The sequence below is a fragment of the Eptatretus burgeri genome, chromosome 12 (assembly GCF_056783735.1).
Source record: "Eptatretus burgeri isolate ZD-2024b chromosome 12, Ebu_testis_v1, whole genome shotgun sequence".
Classification (NCBI taxonomy): domain Eukaryota; kingdom Metazoa; phylum Chordata; class Myxini; order Myxiniformes; family Myxinidae; genus Eptatretus; species Eptatretus burgeri.
In genome coordinates this window covers 10755092-10775383 of record NC_140972.1, presented here as the reverse complement: position 1 = coordinate 10775383, position 20292 = coordinate 10755092, and the positions used below count along the sequence as shown (strand labels likewise).

At 45.4% G+C, this 20292-nt stretch overlaps 1 protein-coding gene and 1 long non-coding RNA gene across 4 annotated transcripts in view; both read right to left on the bottom strand.

The window, feature by feature from the left end:
- LOC147015080 (cytochrome c oxidase assembly factor SCO2-like) overlaps nt 1–3846 on the bottom strand; it is a 21940-nt gene extending 18094 nt beyond the window's left edge. For all 3 annotated transcript variants that reach the window (XR_015050213.1, XM_085849480.1, XM_085849481.1), the window contains exons 1-2: nt 3613–3846; nt 2964–3038 (exon numbers count right to left, since the gene is read on the bottom strand). Coding sequence is in view for 2 of the 3 variants with exons in the window: in XM_085849480.1 (XP_085705606.1) it covers nt 2964–3038; nt 3613–3762 (225 nt within the window). In the remaining variant the exon portion in view is untranslated. The remainder of the gene's footprint in view (nt 1–2963; nt 3039–3612) is intronic.
- Nucleotides 3847–7629: 3783 nt separating this feature from the next.
- LOC147015079 (uncharacterized) lies at nt 7630–16962 on the bottom strand. Its single transcript, XR_015050097.1, has 4 exons — nt 16096–16962; nt 10655–10770; nt 8469–8529; nt 7630–7824 (listed from the first exon to the last, which is right to left on the bottom strand). It is a non-coding gene; the product is annotated as an uncharacterized LOC147015079 (long non-coding RNA).
- Between the last annotated feature and the right edge of the window lie 3330 nt (nt 16963–20292).

Genomic DNA, 20292 nt, shown 5'->3' with positions numbered 1-20292 from the left:
CCTATATGGTGTTCTGTGAATTTCCACAGCCGTAACAATATTGTTACGGATTCGCGCCCGCCGGCGTGCTGACGGCCACGTAACTCGAATCGCGGCACGTCGCCCACCGGACGGACAATCCAGTCGTGACCCTCTCGGACTAACGCCGGGAACCAGTCACGGGTGGACCTTTCGGTCTCACCGCGATCGAGCCAATCAGCCCCCGCGTGGGATAGGGTTGCTCGCCAAATTCGACCTACCTAAGTACCCACGCGGAGGGTAGACCGGGCGATCGCACCTCGCCGCAGGTCGACTTCGGACACGGGCCACTTAAGCGACCCGTTCCGTACTATCGGGATAACCGAGCGGTGTTATCGTCGACCTCGACGGTTCGATTAATTATCGGGCGTATTCAGCCCACTACCAACCCTTTACGTGAAGCAAGATGAGGATTCAATGAAGGAAATGACGAAGCGAAGCGGGAAACAGTTCAACACAAAGCACATTTATTCGCGGCACACGGGAAGCACACATATACAATTCCACCAAAAGCACACAGAAAAGAAAAACACAATGCAATTTACACAAAAAGCAAATGCGACAATGCAGATCTAATACCGATTACTCGAGCACACGGCAACACTTATGCAATTTTACTTCACAGACGGCGCCGACAACACATACCCAAAACCAAGGAAAAGAATAGAGAACCCTCAAGGATGAGGCGGGCCTGAGGCCGAGACCGGGTCGGGCCTACCCGTCTGGTGATGAGACGCGGAGCGGCGATGGTGCCTCAACTCCGCGGGCCTCGCGGGCAGTGTCTGGTAGGGGGTGGGAAAGGGGCCCCCTTGGTTGCACTATCTCAGCGCGGGGGGAAACGAGAGGGGGTTGCTGATGCTCGGGGTATAGAGGATGTCCACTCTGCCTCGAGTCCCGCGACGAGCGTCTCCACCTCGAGCAGGTCGCGCCGTCGGCCTCCCTGGGGTGCAGCTCCCTGCACGACGCGAGCACCCCCTCGTCTGCCCTCGCCGCCTCTCCACAGCTCCGTCCCCTCCGCTCCGACTCCAACGCCAACGCACACGACGACGACCAGCTCCTTCTGGCTTCTTCTTCCCAACTCCACCGCCCGCGAAGTCTTAACTCTCTATTATTCTTGACTGACGAACGCGGTCGCTTATATAAGCCCCGTGGCTTCGCCTTTTCATCTTTGACCCTCTGCCTTCGACCTTTCACCTCGCTCCCCATTGGCCCGAGAAAAAGTGGGCGTGAATGCTTTTTGATCCATAAATTTGCATATATCGATCGCCCTCCAACGCCCTGGAGGCGGGGCCAAATCGCCCCTCGCTCACCGATTGGACGGCAAAAAGTGGGCGTGTGTCGTTTTTGATCCGTTTTTGAAGCACAAAATCCGTGATTTTGTACACGCCGTTCGGCGCGCGCCCTGCACGAGTCCAACACCGGTACCCACAAGCGGCGCAAGAACGGTGGCGATGCGACGGTTGCGAGGTGTGACGTGAAGCGGCGCCACGGTGGGTGGTTGATGTTGTGGTTGTAACAATGGCGGTTGGTCCAAATTAAAGATAGTAAAAGAAAAACGGCTATCCTGAAGAGTCGCAGCACGCATAAATGACATGTATTCCCACTCGACAACGGGTTTGGGCCTAACTACACATGTACTTACCGAGATATCTCACCTAAGGGACCTGAATGGTGGTTTGCGAATTTGGTAACCACAACAATATAAAGAGACCAAGGAAACAACACCAAAGGAATGACGAATCCTTAGTCTCGTAATACACTCGTTGACTGGTGTTAGGGAGTTAACTTATTGGACACAGTTGCAGCAACTCCTTGGGTATGGTAACCATTAGAGCGACCAGACCAATAGTAGGTGTAACCACCCATCATGATTTCACCACTATTCGGTCTCCAATCCTCAAAGAGTGCTGCAATACCGATGTTCAAACGCTGGAGCTCAGATGATAGCAGAGAGCAGGTGATCATCCTCCTATAGGGACAGGACATTCCAGGCAGCCACTCGAAGGGACCGCCTCAGGTTAACCTGAGGGGATCGCCGTATGGTGGACGACACCTCAGCACCACCCCAACACACACCAGCGCAATTTAACCAAGGAAAGTTACCCCATGCTTTTCCTATCATCAAAGAATGGGGGTCCCGAAGGATTTTCCTCAATCCTATCATCCAGTGAGCTGCTCTGCAGAGGGCAGCAGCACAGGAGGTACTCCCATGGAGTGGGTTTTCGGTTCACTTTGCGGTTTTTTTTTTAATGTGTTTTGCGGAATGAAGTGTTTTACTGTGGCCGGAGTGCAAATCCCGTCACCAACATCCTAAAAAAGGTAACCCAAATGTAGGAGGACGTCCGCAGACAGTTGGGCACCAGAAATAGATGGCCGTGGGCTCATGAGGAGCTCCTCTGCCTTTTGACAGGTTTTGTTTTTAATCTTGCTGGGTGTCCATATCCAAACATCCTCTTCACCAGGAAACTTGGTGGGGGAGACGGTTTCGTCGCTGCCAATCCGACCATGAAACAGGTTAGTACAGGTTTATATGATACCTGCAGCAGGTCACAGATCTAATCTGGCCTGACCTGAGAATAGGGGAGAGGGAGGGGAATGGAAGGAGAGAGGGAGGAGAATGGAAGGGGAGAGGGAGGAGAATGGAATGGGGAGAGGGAGGAGAATGGAATGGGGAGAGGGAGGAGAATGGAATGGGGAGAGGGAGGAGAATGGAATGGGGAGAGGGAGGAGAATGGAAGGGAGAGGGAGGAGAATGGAAGGGGGAGAGGGAGGAGAATGGAAGGGAGAGGGAGGAGAATGGAAGGGGGAGAGGGAGGAGAATGGAGAGTGAGAGGGAGCCCACAACACAGCAGGATAAGTAAAAGAAAAAGCCCGTTTTGATCACGAAAATACGGAGAAATGAAATGAAGAGAAGAGGAAAGAAAACTGAAGGTGGACAGTGTCACCTGGTGATGAGGTGGTGTGCAGTAAACCCGAGAGGTGAGAAGATGAGGTCTGGCAGAAGGGAAGAGCGAACAACCCTAGTAAAGACAAGTACAAAATGAGCCAAGATCGGCCATCGCTCACTGCTCATCATCAGCCCGTGGTCCCTCACCAGGATACTCACGATAAAAAATAACACCTTGTGGTTCCACAAACTTTCTGATCAAATACAAATCAACGAATTTCCTACCAGTCTTCGCTGGAGACATTGCCGTGGAAATCAGAGGTCACCACCACGTGTTTACAAGACCTGACTGCTGGTTACATCATTTCCGGTGGGAAGGGGACAACACCACTTCGTGCACAACTCTCTCGCACACCTTAAATTCGGTCCAAATCTGGAATTCCGCCCTTGGTCACACAATGGCTTACTCTTTTCAAAAGGTACAGTGGAATGTGCGGATGTGCACTAGTAAATTCTAGCCGACGAGATAACATTGATTCTCAATGATGCAACACCACGATGGCGGTTTCTAGTCGGGAAATCGAACCACATTAGTCATTAGACATGTGTAAGTGTAAGGCAAGGGGGGTGGTGGTGGTGGTGGTGGTGGTTGGCATGGCGACGCCTCATTACAGAGCCATAACAAGAGACCGTAACCGTAATTTCACCGTGCTCAGACGTCCATTGTGGTGGACCAGGCTCGATGAGCTGATTTTCATGACAGATCGTCTCATGTCCCATCGACAGACAAACCGAGGGGCCATGGGTGAGGCTGCGAACCTCACGAACCGCCCGAACCCGGAACGCAAGGTCAGCATGACGGGATGTTAACGTCAAGCGGGAACCCCGAGCGGAGAGAAGCGCACAGAGAAACACGCGTTTCAAATGAGGAAGTGAATGGGGGGGGGCACTATTCTTGGTGTTGTTGTTGTTTGAATTATTATTACGATTCCTTCCGAGGGAATGATGTTGAGCCACTCAGATGTGTGGCGACATTAATGATAATAATAATATTCTAATTATTTCTTCTTCTTCTTCTTCTTTTCCCACTTCTTCTTCTTCTTCTGCTACCACTCCTCTTCTCTGCTCCCACTTCTTCTTCTTCTGCTACCACTCCTCTTCTCTGCTCCCACTTCTTCTTCTTCTTCCCCACTTCTTCTTTTTTTCTCACTTCTTTTTCTTCTCCACTTCTTCTTCTTCTTTTTCCAACTTCTTCTTCTTCTTTTACCACTTCTATTTCTTCTTTTAACACTTCTTCTTTCCCCACTTTTTCTTCTTCTTCTTCTTCTCCCACTTCTCTTCTTCTTTTCCCACTTCTTCTTCTTCTCCCACTTCTCTTCTTCTTTTCCCACTTCTTCTACTTCTTTCCCCACTTCTTCTTCTTTTCCCACTTCTTTTACTTATTGAAATTCTACAACCCATACTGGTACTGTCCTGACGTGACTGCACTTCTTTCCTCTCTTGGTCCTTTAATTTACGTATTACGTACTCATCTGTTTAATAATTTTATTTCACACCCCATGAACACCTGGTGGCATCTAAACCTACACGTATTCAAATTCCAGGTGTTACACATGAAGAAACAGGTGAGAGTAACTGGCTACTGATATGTTGTCCGAGTACAAACAATGAAACACTTAAAGATAAAATTATCACTACGAGTGCCTGAAGGTGAGTGCCAGTATGTGCAGTTTCTCTCTTTTCTCTCTTTTCTCTCTTTTCTCTCTTTTCTCTCTTTTCTCTTCTTTCTCACCTCGAAAAGGCACATCCGCGGGTCCCCAGCAATATTCCTGGCAAGTTTCAATCGTGCAAAAGAAATAATAAATAAATAAACAAGAACGGGCACTCATACCTTGGCCACCACTACTTTTTTTGTTCTTGGTATGAGTGTGGGGAACTGGTTTCATATGAATGGTCTTATGACACAAACCACATATCTATAATGTCATGACCCCCCCCCCCGACTTTGGGGGGCTACGGACTAAACAACAATCAACTCACGTCGTTTTGGCAAGTCTTCACTCGCAAGCTCGGTGAATACAACGTTTCAACAAGAGAAGGTAATCTCGTTTGATGCTGGTTTCATGCAAATCGAATAAGAATTGACTGAGTTATGCCGAAAACCGCATATTTTTCAAGGGCGTGACCCCCCCCCCGACATTTTACCCCAACCGGTGACATGTGTTATGACGTCATTGTGTCACAAGATTGGGCATTAAATTCTGAACATTTTGGTGCTGGGTTCATGTAAAGCGGACAAGAATTGACCGCGTTATGACAAAAACCACATATTTTTTAAGGTCGTGACCCCCCTGACCTTTGACCCCTAACCGGTAACAAGAGTATGGGCGTCATTGTGTCATATTGCATATCACAAGATGAGGCGTTGAATTCTGAACATTTTGGCGTTAGTTGCATGCAAATTGAATAAAAATTGACCATGTTATTGTAAAAAGATGATTTTGACCTTTTCGTGACCTTGACCTTGACCTTTGACCCGAACGATCCCAAAATCCAATCGAATGCTTCCTGGCTAATAACCAATCATCCCACCAAATTTCATGCAATTCGGTTTAATACTTTTTGAGTTATACGAATCACAAGATTACAAACAAACAAACAAACAAACAAATAAATAAATAAATAAATAAATACACGCCGACCAAAGCATAACCTTTCGCAGAATGCGAAGGTAATAAACATTAATTGTGATGTCATTTGTGACGTCATAACACCGTGTCTTGTCATTGGTCGACAGATAATTAGCCGTAACTTGGGAACCGCTTGTCCGATTAATATCAAACCTTGAAAAGCACATCCGCGGGGCCCCAGCAATATTCCTGGCAAGTTTCAATCAGATCGGACCGTCGATCGTGCAAAAAAAAAGAAAAAAATAAATAAACATTAATTGTGACGTCATTCGTGATGTCATAGCACTGTGTCTTGTCATTGGTCGACAGATAAATGGCCGTAACTTGGGAACCGCTTGTCCGATTCATATCAAACCTTGAAAAGGCACATCCGCGGGTCCCCAGCAATATTCCTGGCAAGTTTCAATCAGATCGGACTGGTGGTTGTTGAGAAACGGCGGTCGCAGACAGACAGACAGACAGACACACAGAGATTGCTGGAATTATAGACAGATAAAGATGTTTGAGGTCCTGGATATCATGTACCAAGTGGTCAGGTATGCGTAAGGCCATAACGGGGAGAGTGTCCTCGAGCCTTGGGGATTATTCTGATCCATGACATGATGACGGTATCTCAGCAAGTATTGTGACCACAATATGATCCCACATGTCCAAAACATGATCCTTGAAGTGTTTGGGCTGATACCGCAGATGGCTGGAGCATCTTGGTGGACAACAGGTTGGGGGACATTGGTCGATGATGCTCCACTGGTGTCATGGATGGTCTCAACGGATTGGGAGTGATCTGCTCGACAAACATCAAGCTTTGGGGATTTATCGGAGACGTGATCTGGAACTCGGTTGATTGGGATTGGGAAGGATTCAGAACTGTCGTCGTCGGGTGTGGACAGCTCGTAGGGGCTGCATGGGGAGTCTCGCAGATTAAGACACCTTTTTTGGGGGGCCCTGGGTTATTTATCACTGAATTCTTTCAAACAAATTATTTTGATCAAAACGAAAACGATATTCCATTGAGAAAGCTGAAATATCAACCTCAAAGAAGGCTCTTGCACATAATGTATAAACATTTCATGAAAGGTGATTATAAAGTGTGATTGACTCAATGTGTACTGTTTATAAGAAAACAAGGCGTGAGACAGATGTCTATGTGGAACAGCTATTCGTTGGTGCGTCCCATCGATTTCTTCTCTTTCAGTGAAACTGAAACAAATCCCTAAATCTACAAAAGTCACAAATGAAATTCCATCTCAATTAGAAAGTGAGGAAATTTATAAAACGATGATCACCAAGTTAGCACAAACTACAGACTTCATGGTCCTGAGAAAGAAAGACACACGCGGCGTCTGTGAGCAGCAAATTTGATTGGTCCTGGTGATGTAAGATAGCGTAATATTTTGTCCCAGTACTGCTGAACGGAACGGTTGTGAAAGTTCCAAAACAAAACGATTTGTGTTCTGCAGTGTTCAAGTAAATAATTTAATTGAAATAAAATAAAGATTTTGAAGGTTGTTGAAAAAAAAAAAACGACTTTATTGAACACACGACATTGGTTCTATGTGCCTGTTGTTTGTGTTCTTTATGAAGTCCTTAAAAACAGGAAGTTTCCTGTTTGGAATGATTTTAAATTTTGTTTGATAGACAAACAGATAGACAAACAGACAGACAGAGTAAAAAGATTATCTCACTCCTCTCTCTCTGCCCATGCGCGATCAGGATGAATTCAGAGCCAAAGTTCTGATAAACTTTAAGTTCGTTTTCCGATGAATATTCAAAATAAAACATTCAATTCAAATCAAGTTGTTCCTCAATCATAAACTGACGCTTGTACAGACAGACAGACGTGCAGACAAAGTGAACCAATGTACAATAAATTTGCTTCACGTGTGTGGGTAACTACTGGAGATTTTGTTTAAATTTACGAACGAAGGCTCAGACGTGTCCCAACAAGACAATGTCAATAATACCTGAAGTCTCACTTGGTACCGCAGAGACACTTTCACTACTCATGGAAATGCTCCACAAAGAATGCCCAGAAATATTTTATTAACCATTTTCATGACTTACAAGAAGGCAAAGGGCAATACAGAAACAAGGTATTTAAATTTTAGAGGCAATGAAGAAACAGGGTCGTTTATCTGCAACAGTTTCTGTGTCTGCAGGTACAATAGGACGGCGAAACACTCGGTTTGTTTTCATAACGGTGTCGTAGATTCAGCAAGGCACGGTGGTCTGTTTGGGGAATGGTGGGGGAGACATTGTTGTAGCAAGGCATTGTTATGTTGTTGAGATAACCATTATTAGTCTCTTGCTTCGTATGCAGCACAAGACTGAGGGATGGCATCACTGGCTGATGGCGCCGCTGTGCCGCTGACACAAGGCCCTCTGGGGGTTGGGGCAGGAATTTGGAAATTGTTCACGGTGCCGGCGATAGCTCACCTACTCTTCACGAAAGACACCGTGAGATCTTTAACGTTCACGAACTAATACCGGCAGATGGAACGTCCAGGTTAACATTCATCTGAAGGACAGCGCACACACACACACACACACACACACACACACACACACACACACACACACACACACACACACACACACACACACACACACACACACACACACACACACACACACACACACACACACACACACACACACACACACACACACACACACACACTGATGAACCGCCCTGCCCATGATACACCAGGACGACAGTTTATAGCTGGATCAACATTGAAACCCAGGTGAGACAGCTTAGAGACAAAGGTGCATACCTCGCGGCCATCCTGCCATCCTTAAAATTATTACGAATTTCATCTTAAATGGTAAGTGAACAAAATTTGAAGGCAACTCGAGGTGGTTTCACTTACTGCGATTCCGAGGGCAACGGATCCTGTCCTTACGAGCGTTCTTGAAGAATGCAAGGAATGTCTGCAAAACACAGAACAGCAGCAACAATGCAATTTAAACAACTTCCTGTGACTTGCATCCAATTCCACACATTGTGACCAAAACTTCAGGAAGAACACGTTTGACTTGTTCGGTTTGCATCGATTCCAAATTTCCCTTCTTTTTTTCAAGGAATTTATTTGATCCCGTTGGTTTATTCGATATAATTATGGGATTACATTTCAATTAGCGCCGTGGGTTAATATTAAATTGGTGAATCTCAAATTCCCAAAAGTGAAACCGTTAATCATGACCGAAAATAATTTTATGTTTTGTATGTTTTAATTATTTATATTTTCACTCTGCAGTTTCCAAGCAGGATTCACCATTAAACAGCCAGTGCTGGTGATTTCACATGCACCTACTTTGTACAGGGTGGGGCATTTATATCTGTCACATTTGCAATATTTCTAGCCGGAAGCAGTCTTGGCATAACTAATTATTGTTTTCTTTGTTTTACAGATAATACTTGATAGTTTTTAATGATGGAGCACTTTAAATGTAATGAGCATTTTTTTTAAAATGCAATCGGCATGCCAATTTTACAAAAAAAGGTCATCCTGACAGATGAGGCACACTTTGATTTGGCAGATTTAACTCCACCAGATTTCCTCCTATTGGGATTTCTGAAGGGCAAAGTTTATAAGGAACATCCAACATCGATAGATGAATTTAAGGCAAACATCACTGCAACCATCCGCTCTGTTGATCAAGAGACATTGCTGGTAGTAATGGACAATATGATGATCCGCTGTCGTAAATGCACGAATTTGAAAGGGGCCCATTTGTCTGATGTAATTTTTAAGAAATAAAGAATCAAAATTGATTTTAAAAACATAAACTATGTGCCTATATTGTATAGAAATTATATTTTATTTAGTTCAGAAACAAAAAAGTTATAAGGATAATAAATTCGTATGATATAAATGCCCCACCACGTACAACAAGACAGTGTTCTTACAACAATGATCCTTGTAGTTTGAAACTGAAAGTAAGAGAGAAGTTCTTCTTAATGTAATTTTTAAGAAATAAAGAATCAAAATTGATTTTAAAAACATAAACTATGTGCCTATATTGTATAGAAATTATATTTTATTTAGTTCAGAAACAAAAAAGTTATAAGGATAATAAATTCGTATGATATAAATGCCCCACCACGTACAACAAGACAGTGTTCTTACAACAATGATCCTTGTAGTTTGAAACTGAAAGTAAGAGAGAAGTTCTTCTTGATGTAATTTTTAAGAAATAAAGAATCAAAATTGATTTTAAAAACATAAACTATGTGCCTATGTTGTATAGAAATTATATTTTATTTAGTTCAGAAACAAAAAAGTTATAAGGATAATAAAATCGTAAGATATAAATGCCCCACCAAGTACAACAAGACAGTGTTCTTACAACAATGATCCTTGTAGTTTGAAACTGAAAGTAAGAGAGAAGTTCTTCTTGATGTAATTTTTAAGAAATAAAGAATCAAAATTGATTTTAAAAACTTGAACTAAGTGCCTATGTTGCATAGAAATTATATTTTATTTGGTTCAGAAACAAAAAAGTTAGAAGGATAATAAAACCGTTAGATATAAATGCCCCACCACGTACAACAAGACAGTGTTCTTAAAACAATGATCCTTGTAGTTTGAAACTGAAAGTAAGAGAGAAGTTCTTCTTTTCTGTTCTCCACTATACCTGATTTGCCAACACTTCCTTCACTTGGCACTTGGAAAAAAACAAACAAACCACAACTTACAGCAAGGGTACCAGGTGTTCTCGGCTAACCAACATATAATATCGCTTGGAAGGACCAAGTGTATCAACCAATCAGGATATAAACAAGACTTTAATCTTTTAACTTCCGACACATTTACATTACACATTTTCTTTAGATCAGTACTATTATAAGTGTTATAATTATAAAATGTTAAATAAACACTGATCACTCATGTATGTAAGTAGGATGCACCCCAGAAATTACAAGCAACACACACAAACACACACACACACACACACACACACACACACACACACACACACACACACACACACACACACACACACACACACACACACACACACACACACACACACACACACACACACTCCATACCTCAATGCTTTTCAAGGTCCAATTGACAACAACCAAGGTGATGCGGATCACGAGCAGAATCTTAAAAATGTCACTATATCTGTAATTCCACAGACACTGTAATGATGATGTAATGTCTGTAAAAGAAAAAACAAACAAGCAAGAGGATGTTAATGGATAATCTTTGGGTTCCTTTCAATCCCTGGGATAATAAAAACAAGTGCAGAAATCTCCATTTCCTGGGTTCAGACGAAGCAGCTACTGGTAATGTAAAACATCTCTACTATTCATCTCAACAAACAATCTCAGCTCATTCACCCAGGGGATTGTACCGCAGGTACCTGAATCATCTCCATGGCGACGTGAGCATGCAGCAAACTGCACAGGTAAACATTCTTCCCTCCATACATCGCATTCCCATTTCTGTCTCAGCAACTGATGGGAATTTTTTTTCATCAACGATTTCTGTGATTTTTGTTTTTTCCGATTCATGTTTATTACCGTCCGTTGTTCAAACAAACGCGGAATTGGTTTGAACACAAATACTTTGAAAACGTCAATCCTGTGTTGTCATGTCAACATCCAAGAACCCCCTCAATCCGACGACTTCCACATCCATATGAAACTCAATTTAAAACTATCTACTCACTCTACCGTCACTCAGAAATCCTTTCCTTTCTCATGAACCAGGTCCATCTCTTTCAGCCTCTGCTCAAAACTTTTTCTTCTTCCTCCTCAGGTGTGGTGACCAAGATTGAATATTCGAGATGAGGTCTCACTACATTCCTGTACAGAGATCACACTACCTATTTTAATATATTGGTATTGGTTTTCGCCGCGTTCGGCGTGCGGACGGCCGCTTCAGCCCAATCGCGGTCGCGCGCCCACCGAAGGCGACAATCCAGTCGTGACTTTCCGGACCAACCCCAAAATCCAGCCACGGATGCCTTAACGCATCGTAAACCAGTCAATACTCTGTCCACGCGCTACAGGGTCGATCGCCGAATTGTCGATTTACTTAACTATTCGCGTGGACAGAAATACCGAGAGTTTATACCTCAACGGGACTTGTACGAAAACGAGCCGCTTAAGCGTGCTTGTTCCGTATGCGAAGCCGAGCGGTTTGATATCGCCAAGTCCCGTCGGACCAGATTTACTTTTATCGGCTTTAAAAGCCAGTTAATTCCCGATACGTGCCGTGGCAGTCAATGCAGGGAAAATGACACAAACGAGCAGGTTGACATTCAAACAATGGGGAATTTATTTCCAGTAGGCATGCAGTCAATGAATGGGGATAGGGGACAAGACACGAGCAAAAGCCTACGGCTGAGTTCTATTCAATCATGTACACAATCATGCACTTAAACAGATCTACTTAGGAAGACAAGGTGCCACAGACTTTCATCCAAAAAACCCAAGGAAGACAATAGGGCTCGCGAGCCTTTATTTCAAACTCGGAGGCCTGGTTGACCGAGGGGCTCCAAGAGGCCGGGCAGGTTACCTGGCCACCCCTGGTGGTGACTCGATGGTCTTCGGATCGGCGACCCTTGGTGCCTCCGTTCGGTCTGGTGCATCGCGAACGCACCAGTCACTTGGGCGGCTTGACGAGCAGCTTGTACAGCTGCTTGGTCGGCCTCGGTGGCCTGGCTTCATCGCGGCCCCTTTCTGGTGAGCCTGGCCGGCGACGCTTCAGAGGAGCAAATGGGTCTCTTGCTCTTTCAGAGTTGATGCTCCTCAAGACCCCGTTCACTCCTCGGCGTCGCCCGACCGTATCAGGGCTGTCTGCCCGGACCCCCACGCTCCGCCGCTGCCACTAGCTCTGACGACTCCAAGCTCCGATGCTGCCGCTCCCACCAGCCCCGACTCCCGACTTCTGATCCCCACCGGGGAACGACCCGTGAACAACGACGAACAACCACGAACCACTTCTCCGACACTCTTGTGACACGACACCGACCGACTCTCTTTGAATCTGCTCGACTTCCGCCCTTATATCGGCCAGGAGCGAGCCATCCCTTGATCTTTCAACCCGAGGCCAGGCTCCGCCCACTGTTCGCTTCCGACCTTTCACCCCTGGTGAGCCTCGCGGGAAACCCCAAGTTTGACGTCACCCGTGGGTTTCGGGGAAGTCGCTCTGTGATCCGGTTATGCAAATTAGGTTCGTGCCGCGGCGCACAATGGCTGCTTTGAGCAGTGGTGGCGGTGGAGAGCGTCGCTCGTCGATGGTGACGAGTTTTGGTATGATGTTTCGAAATTAAAGACAGAGAAAGAATAACGGCTAACTCAAAGATGCACAGCCCGGCACACGAATAAATCCCTTTACACATCGGTGGGGGAATCTAACCTGAAACACGTACTTATCAAAATAAGTGATCTCTGGGGAACCTCAATGGTGTTCTGTGAATTTCCACAACCGTAACAATATAATTTATCCCTCCACAAATGAAATAAAAACCCTGTTTTCTTTACCTATAGTTACCTGGAAATGCGGCGTCTGCTTACCTCTCGTATCTGTTACCACTCCCAGATCCTGCTCCTGTGTGACACGATACAAGATTGCCCCTTTGCATCATCTTATCCCGACATTCATTATTCTTACCCATCCCCAGTCCCTTTACACCTCTTTATGTTAAACTACATCTGCCAATCCTTTTGTTCAACCCAACAAAATATCTGGACTTTCCGAAATCTGATCACCCCCTCAGACCCCTCACCCCCCCCCCACTCCTATCAGATCTACCCCACCTCAAGCTTTGTATCATCTGCAGATTTGGAAAGCAGACTCTGAACCCCACTGTCCAAGATGAATAATAATGGTCCCAATACTGATTCCTGGGGTACCCCACGACTTACAACCTCCCAGTCGGATCCCTTCCCATTCACATCCACTCTCTGTTTCCAATCACTAATCCAGTTCAACACTCTACCAGCCACTCAGCAAGCCCTCACCTTCACGAACAGCCTCCTGTGTGGTACCTTATCAAAGGCTTTTTGAAAGTCTAGATATAATATATCCACATCCACCCAATCAGAAACTGCTTCTCAAACTCCATTAAATTGGTTAAACGTGATCTCCATTTGGTAAATCCATGATAACTTCCTTCAATTAGATTGAAATTATTCAAAGGATTCCACATCTGTTCCTCAATTAATGTCTCCAACACCTTTCTTACAACTGAAGGTAACCGAACAGGTCTATAATCGCCCAATTCTTCTTCGGATCCTTTCTTAAATAGGGATGTCACATTTGCTTCCCTCCAATCCTCGAGATCCTCTCCAGAACCCAACGAACTGTTAAAAATATCCGCAAATAACACGCTCATCTGCTCTGTTAACATCACGCTCATCTGCTCTGTTAACATCACGCTTATCTACTCTGTTAACATTACACTTATCTACTCCGTTAACATCACACTCATCTGTTCTATTAACATCTCGCTCATCTGCTCTGTTAACATCACGCTTATCTACTCTGTTAACATTACACTTATCTACTCCGTTAACATCACACTCATCTGCTCTGTTAACATTACACTTATCTACTCCATTAACATCACACTCATCTGCTCTGTTAACATTACGCTCATCTGCTCTGTTAACATCACGCTTATCTACTCTGTTAACATCACGCTTATCTGCTCTGTTAACATCACACTCATCTGCTCTGTTAACATCACACTCATCCGCTCTGTTAACATCACACTCATCTGCTCTGTTAGCATCACACTCATCTGCTCTGTTAACATCACGCATATCTACTCTGTTAACATCATGCTCATCTGTTCTGTTAACATCACACTTATCTGCTGTTAACATCATGCTCATTTGCTCTGTTAACATCACACTCATCTACTCTGTCAACATCATGCTCATCTACTCTGTTAACATCATGCTCATCTTCTCTGTTAACATCACACTCATCTGCTCTGTTAACATCACACTTATCTACCCTGTTAACATCACGCTTATCTACTCTGTTAACATCACGCTCATCTGCTCTGTTAACATCACGCTCATCTGCTCTGTTAACATCACGCTCATCTGCTCTGTTAACATCAGTCTCATCTGCTCTGTTAACATCACGTTTATGTACTCTGTAAACATTACACTTATCTACTCCATTAACATCACACTCATCTGCCCTGTTAACATCACACTTATCTACTCTGTTAACATTACACTTATCTGCTCTGTTAACATCACGCTTATCCGCTCTGTTAACATCACGCTTATCTACTCTGTTAACATCATGCTCATCTGCTCTGTTAACATCACGCTCATCTACTCTGTTAACATCACGCTTATCTACTCTGTTAACATCATGCTCATTTGTTCTGTTAACATCATGCTCATCTACTCTGTTAACATCACGCTTATCTGCTCTGTTAACATCACGCTTATCTACTCTGTTAACATCATGCTCATCTGCTCTGTTAACATCACGCTCATCTACTCTGTTAACATCACGCTTATCTACTCTGTTAACATCATGCTCATCTGCTCTGTTAACATCATGCTCATCTACTCTGTTAACATCACGCTTATCTGCTCTGTTAACATCACGCTTATCTACTCTGTTAACATCATGCTCATTTGTTCTGTTAACATCACGCTCATCTGCTCTGTTAACATCACGCTTATCTGCTCTGTTAACATCACGCTTATCTACTCTGTTAACATCATGCTCATTTGTTCTGTTAACATCACGCTCATCTGCTCTGTTAACATCATGCTCATCTACTCTGTTAACATCACGCTTATCTGCTCTGTTAACATCACGCTTATCTGCTCTGTTAACATCATGCTCATTTGTTCTGTTAACATCACGCTCATCTGCTCTGTTAACATCATGCTCATCTACTCTGTTAACATCACGCTTATCTGCTCTGTTAACATCACGCTTATCTGCTCTGTTAACATCATGTTAATTTGTTCTGTTAACATCACGCTCATCTGCTCTGTTAACATCATGCTCATCCACTCTGTTAACATCACGCTTATCTGCTCTGTTAACATCACGCTTATCTGCTCTGTTAACATCATGCTCATTTGTTCTGTTAACATCACACTCATCTGCTCTGTTAGCATCACACTCATCTGCTCTGTTAACATCACGCTTATCTGCTCTGTTAACATCACGCTTATCTGCTCTGTTAACATCATGCTCATTTGTTCTGTTAACATCACGCTCATCTGCTCTGTTAACATCATTCTCATCTACTCTGTTAACATCACGCTTATCTGCTCTGTTAACATCACGCTCATCTTCTCTGTTAACATCACACTTATCTGCTCTGTTAACATCACGCTTATCTGCTCTGTTAACATCACGCTTATCTGCTCTGTTAACATCACGCTTATCTGCTCTGTTAACATCACGCTCATCTGCTCTGTTCGTGCCTCGAAGATTATCAATTCAAGGTTACAGAACAACACGGATCATACGATGAAAAGTCACTCACGTTGTTTTGAAAATGAAATGACATCTTTCAGGATCTGCAAGAAAAAGGAAATGTTTAAACAGTGTGAGCGTTCCACTCACAAAGATCCAAATGTTAAAATTTAATACAAGTTCATCAAAACGAGCATTAAATTTAAATAACTTTAGTTCATTTACACACGACCAGGTGAATGATGATCAGGTGTGTCCCAAAGCAGAGTTACCTTGACGCTGAGTGCAGGTGAATGATGATCAGGTGTGTCCCAAAGTAGAGTTACCTTGACGCTGAGTGCAGGTGAAGGATGATCAGGTGTGTCCCAAAGCAGAGTTACCTTGACGCTGAGTGCAGGTGAAGGATGATCAAGTGGGTCCCAAAGCAGAGTTACCTTGACGCTGAGTGCAGGTGAAGGATGATCAGGTGTGTCCCAAAGTAGAGTTACCTTGACGCTGAGTGCAGGTGAAGGATGATCAGGTGTGTCCCAAAGCAGAGTAACCTTGACGCTGAGTGCAGGTGAAGGATGATTAAGTGGGTCCCAAAGCAGAGTTACCTTGATGCTGAGTGCAGGTGAAGGATGATCAGGTGTGTCCCAAAGCAGAGTTACCTTGACGCTGAGTGCAGGTGAAGGATGATCAGGTGTGTCCCAAAGCAGAGTTACCTTGACGCTGAGTGCAGGTGAAGAATGATCAGGTGTGTCCCAAAGCAGAGTTACCTTGACGCTGAGTGCAGGTGAAGGATGATCAGGTGTGTCCCAAAGCAGAGTTACCTTGACGCTGAGTGCAGGTGAAGGATGATTAAGTGTGTCCCAAAGCAGAGTTACCTTGACGCTGAGTGCAGGTGAAGGATGATCAGGTGTGTCCCAAAGCAGAGTTACCTTGACGCTGAGTGCAGGTGAAGGATGATCAGGTGTGTCCCAAAGCAGAGTTACCTTGACGCTGAGTGCAGGTGAAGGATGATCAGGTGTGTCCCAAAGCAGAGTTACCTTGACGCTGAGTGCAGGTGAAGGATGATCAGGTGTGTCCCAAAGCAGAGTTACCTTGACGCTGAGTGCAGGTGAAGGATGATCAGGTGTGTCCCAAAGCAGAGTTACCTTGACGCTGAGTGCAGGTGAAGGATGATCAGGTGTGTCCCAAAGCAGAGTTACCTTGACGCTGAGTGCAGGTGAAGGATGATCAGGTGTGTCCCAAAGCAGAGTTACCTTGACGCTGAGTGCAGGTGAAGGATGATTAAGTGTGTCCCAAAGCAGAGTTACCTTGACGCTGAGTGCAGGTGAAGAATGATCAGGTGTGTCCCAAAGCAGAGTTACCTTGATGCTGAGTGCAGGTGAAGGATGATCAGGTGTGTCCCAAAGCAGAGTTACCTTGACGCTGAGTGCAGGTGAAGGATGATCAGGTGTGTCCCAAAGCAGAGTTACCTTGACGCTGAGTGCAGGTGAAGGATGATCAGGTGTGTCCCAAAGCAGAGTTACCTTGACGCTGAGTGCAGGTGAAGGATGATCAGGTGTGTCCCAAAGCAGAGTTACCTTGACGCTGAGTGCAGGTGAAGGATGATCAGGTGTGTCCCAAAGCAGAGTTACCTTGACGCTGAGTGCAGGTGAAGGATGATCAGGTGTGTCCCAAAGCAGAGTTACCTTGACGCTGAGTGCAGGTGAAGGATGATCAGGTGTGTCCCAAAGCAGAGTTACCTTGACGCTGAGTGCAGGTGAAGGATGATCAGGTGTGTCCCAAAGCAGAGTTACCTTGACGCTGAGTGCAGGTGAAGGATGATCAGGTGTGTCCCAAAGCAGAGTTACCTTGACGCTGAGTGCAGGTGAAGGATGATCAGGTGTGTCCCAAAGCAGAGTTACCTTGACGCTGAGTGCAGGTGAAGGATGATCAGGTGTGTCCCAAAGCAGAGTTACCTTGACGCTGAGTGCAGGTGAAGGATGATCAGGTGTGTCCCAAAGCAGAGTTACCTTGACGCTGAGTGCAGGTGAAGGATGATCAGGTGTGTCCCAAAGCAGAGTTACCTTGACGCTGAGTGCAGGTGAAGGATGATCAGGTGTGTCCCAAAGCAGAGTTACCTTGACGCTGAGTGCAGGTGAAGGATGATCAGGTGTGTCCCAAAGCAGAGTTACCTTGACGCTGAGTGCAGGTGAAGGATGATCAGGTGTGTCCCAAAGCAGAGTTACCTTGACGCTGAGTGCAGGTGAAGGATGATCAGGTGTGTCCCAAAGCAGAGTTACCTTGACGCTGAGTGCAGGTGAAGGATGATCAGGTGTGTCCCAAAGCAGAGTTACCTTGACGCTGAGTGCAGGTGAAGGATGATCAGGTGTGTCCCAAAGCAGAGTTACCTTGACGCTGAGTGCAGGTGAAGGATGATCAGGTGTGTCCCAAAGCAGAGTTACCTTGACGCTGAGTGCAGGTGAAGGATGATCAGGTGTGTCCCAAAGCAGAGTTACCTTGACGCTGAGTGCAGGTGAAGGATGATCAGGTGTGTCCCAAAGCAGAGTTACCTTGACGCTGAGTGCAGGTGAAGGATGATCAGGTGTGTCCCAAAGCAGAGTTACCTTGACGCTGAGTGCAGGTGAAGGATGATCAGGTGTGTCCCAAAGCAGAGTTACCTTGACGCTGAGTGCAGGTGAAGGATGATCAGGTGTGTCCCAAAGCAGAGTTACCTTGACGCTGAGTGCAGGTGAAGGATGATCAGGTGTGTCCCAAAGCAGAGTTACCTTGACGCTGAGTGCAGGTGAAGGATGATCAGGTGTGTCCCAAAGCAGAGTTACCTTGACGCTGAGTGCAGGTGAAGGATGATCAGGTGTGTCCCAAAGCAGAGTTACCTTGACGCTGAGTGCAGGTGAAGGATGATCAGGTGTGTCCCAAAGCAGAGTTACCTTGACGCTGAGTGCAGGTGAAGGATGATCAGGTGTGTCCCAAAGCAGAGTTACCTTGATGCTGAGTGCAGGTGAAGCATGATCAGGTGTGTCCCAAAGTAGAGTTACCTTGACGCTGAGTGCAGGTGAAGGATGATCAGGTGTGTCCCAAAGCAGAGTAACCTTGACGCTGAGTGCAGGTGAAGGATGATTAAGTGGGTCCCAAAGCAGAGTTACCTTGATGCTGAGTGCAGGTGAAGGATGATCAGGTGTGTCCCAAAGCAGAGTTACCTTGACGCTGAGTGCAGGTGAAGGATGATCAGGTGTGTCCCAAAGCAGAGTTACCTTGACGCTGAGTGCAGGTGAAGGATGATCAGGTGTGTCCCAAAGCAGAGTTACCTTGACGCTGAGTGCAGGTGAAGAATGATCAGGTGTGTCCCAAAGCAGAGTTACCTTGACGCTGAGTGCAGGTGAAGGATGATCAGGTGTGTCCCAAAGCAGAGTTACCTTGACGCTGAGTGCAGGTGAAGGATGATTAAGTGTGTCCCAAAGCAGAGTTACCTTGACGCTGAGTGCAGGTGAAGGATGATCAGGTGTGTCCCAAAGCAGAGTTACCTTGACGCTGAGTGCAGGTGAAGGATGATCAGGTGTGTCCCAAAGCAGAGTTACCTTGACGCTGAGTGCAGGTGAAGGATGATCAGGTGTGTCCCAAAGCAGAGTTACCTTGACGCTGAGTGCAGGTGAAGAATGATCAGGTGTGTCCCAAAGCAGAGTTACCTTGACGCTGAGTGCAGGTGAAGGATGATCAGGTGGGTCCCAAAGCAGAGTTACCTTGACGCTGAGTGCAGGTGAAGGATGATCAGGTGTGTCCCAAAGCAGAGTTACCTTGACGCTGAGTGCAGGTGAAGGATGATCAGGTGTGTCCCAAAGCAGAGTTACCTTGACGCTGAGTGCAGGTGAAGGATGATCAGGTGTGTCCCAAAGCAGAGTTACCTTGACGCTGAGTGCAGGTGAAGGATGATCAGGTGTGTCCCAAAGCAGAGTTACCTTGACGCTGAGTGCAGGTGAAGGATGATCAGGTGTGTCCCAAAGCAGAGTTACCTTGACGCTGAGTGCAGGTGAAGGATGATCAGGTGTGTCCCAAAGCAGAGTTACCTTGACGCTGAGTGCAGGTGAAAGTTTCACTCAAAGCTCACATTTGATGTCCATTTGGATTTGTCCAGTCAGAGCTGAACAAACAGATGAATCGACACCTTTTGTGGATCAGAGATCTCGAATCAAATATTTTCACAAACGCGTGTACGAGTCACCTGGAGAGCTGACTTGGTCTTCATCAGCAGGTAAAGGGGGCTACCAGATAATGTGTAACG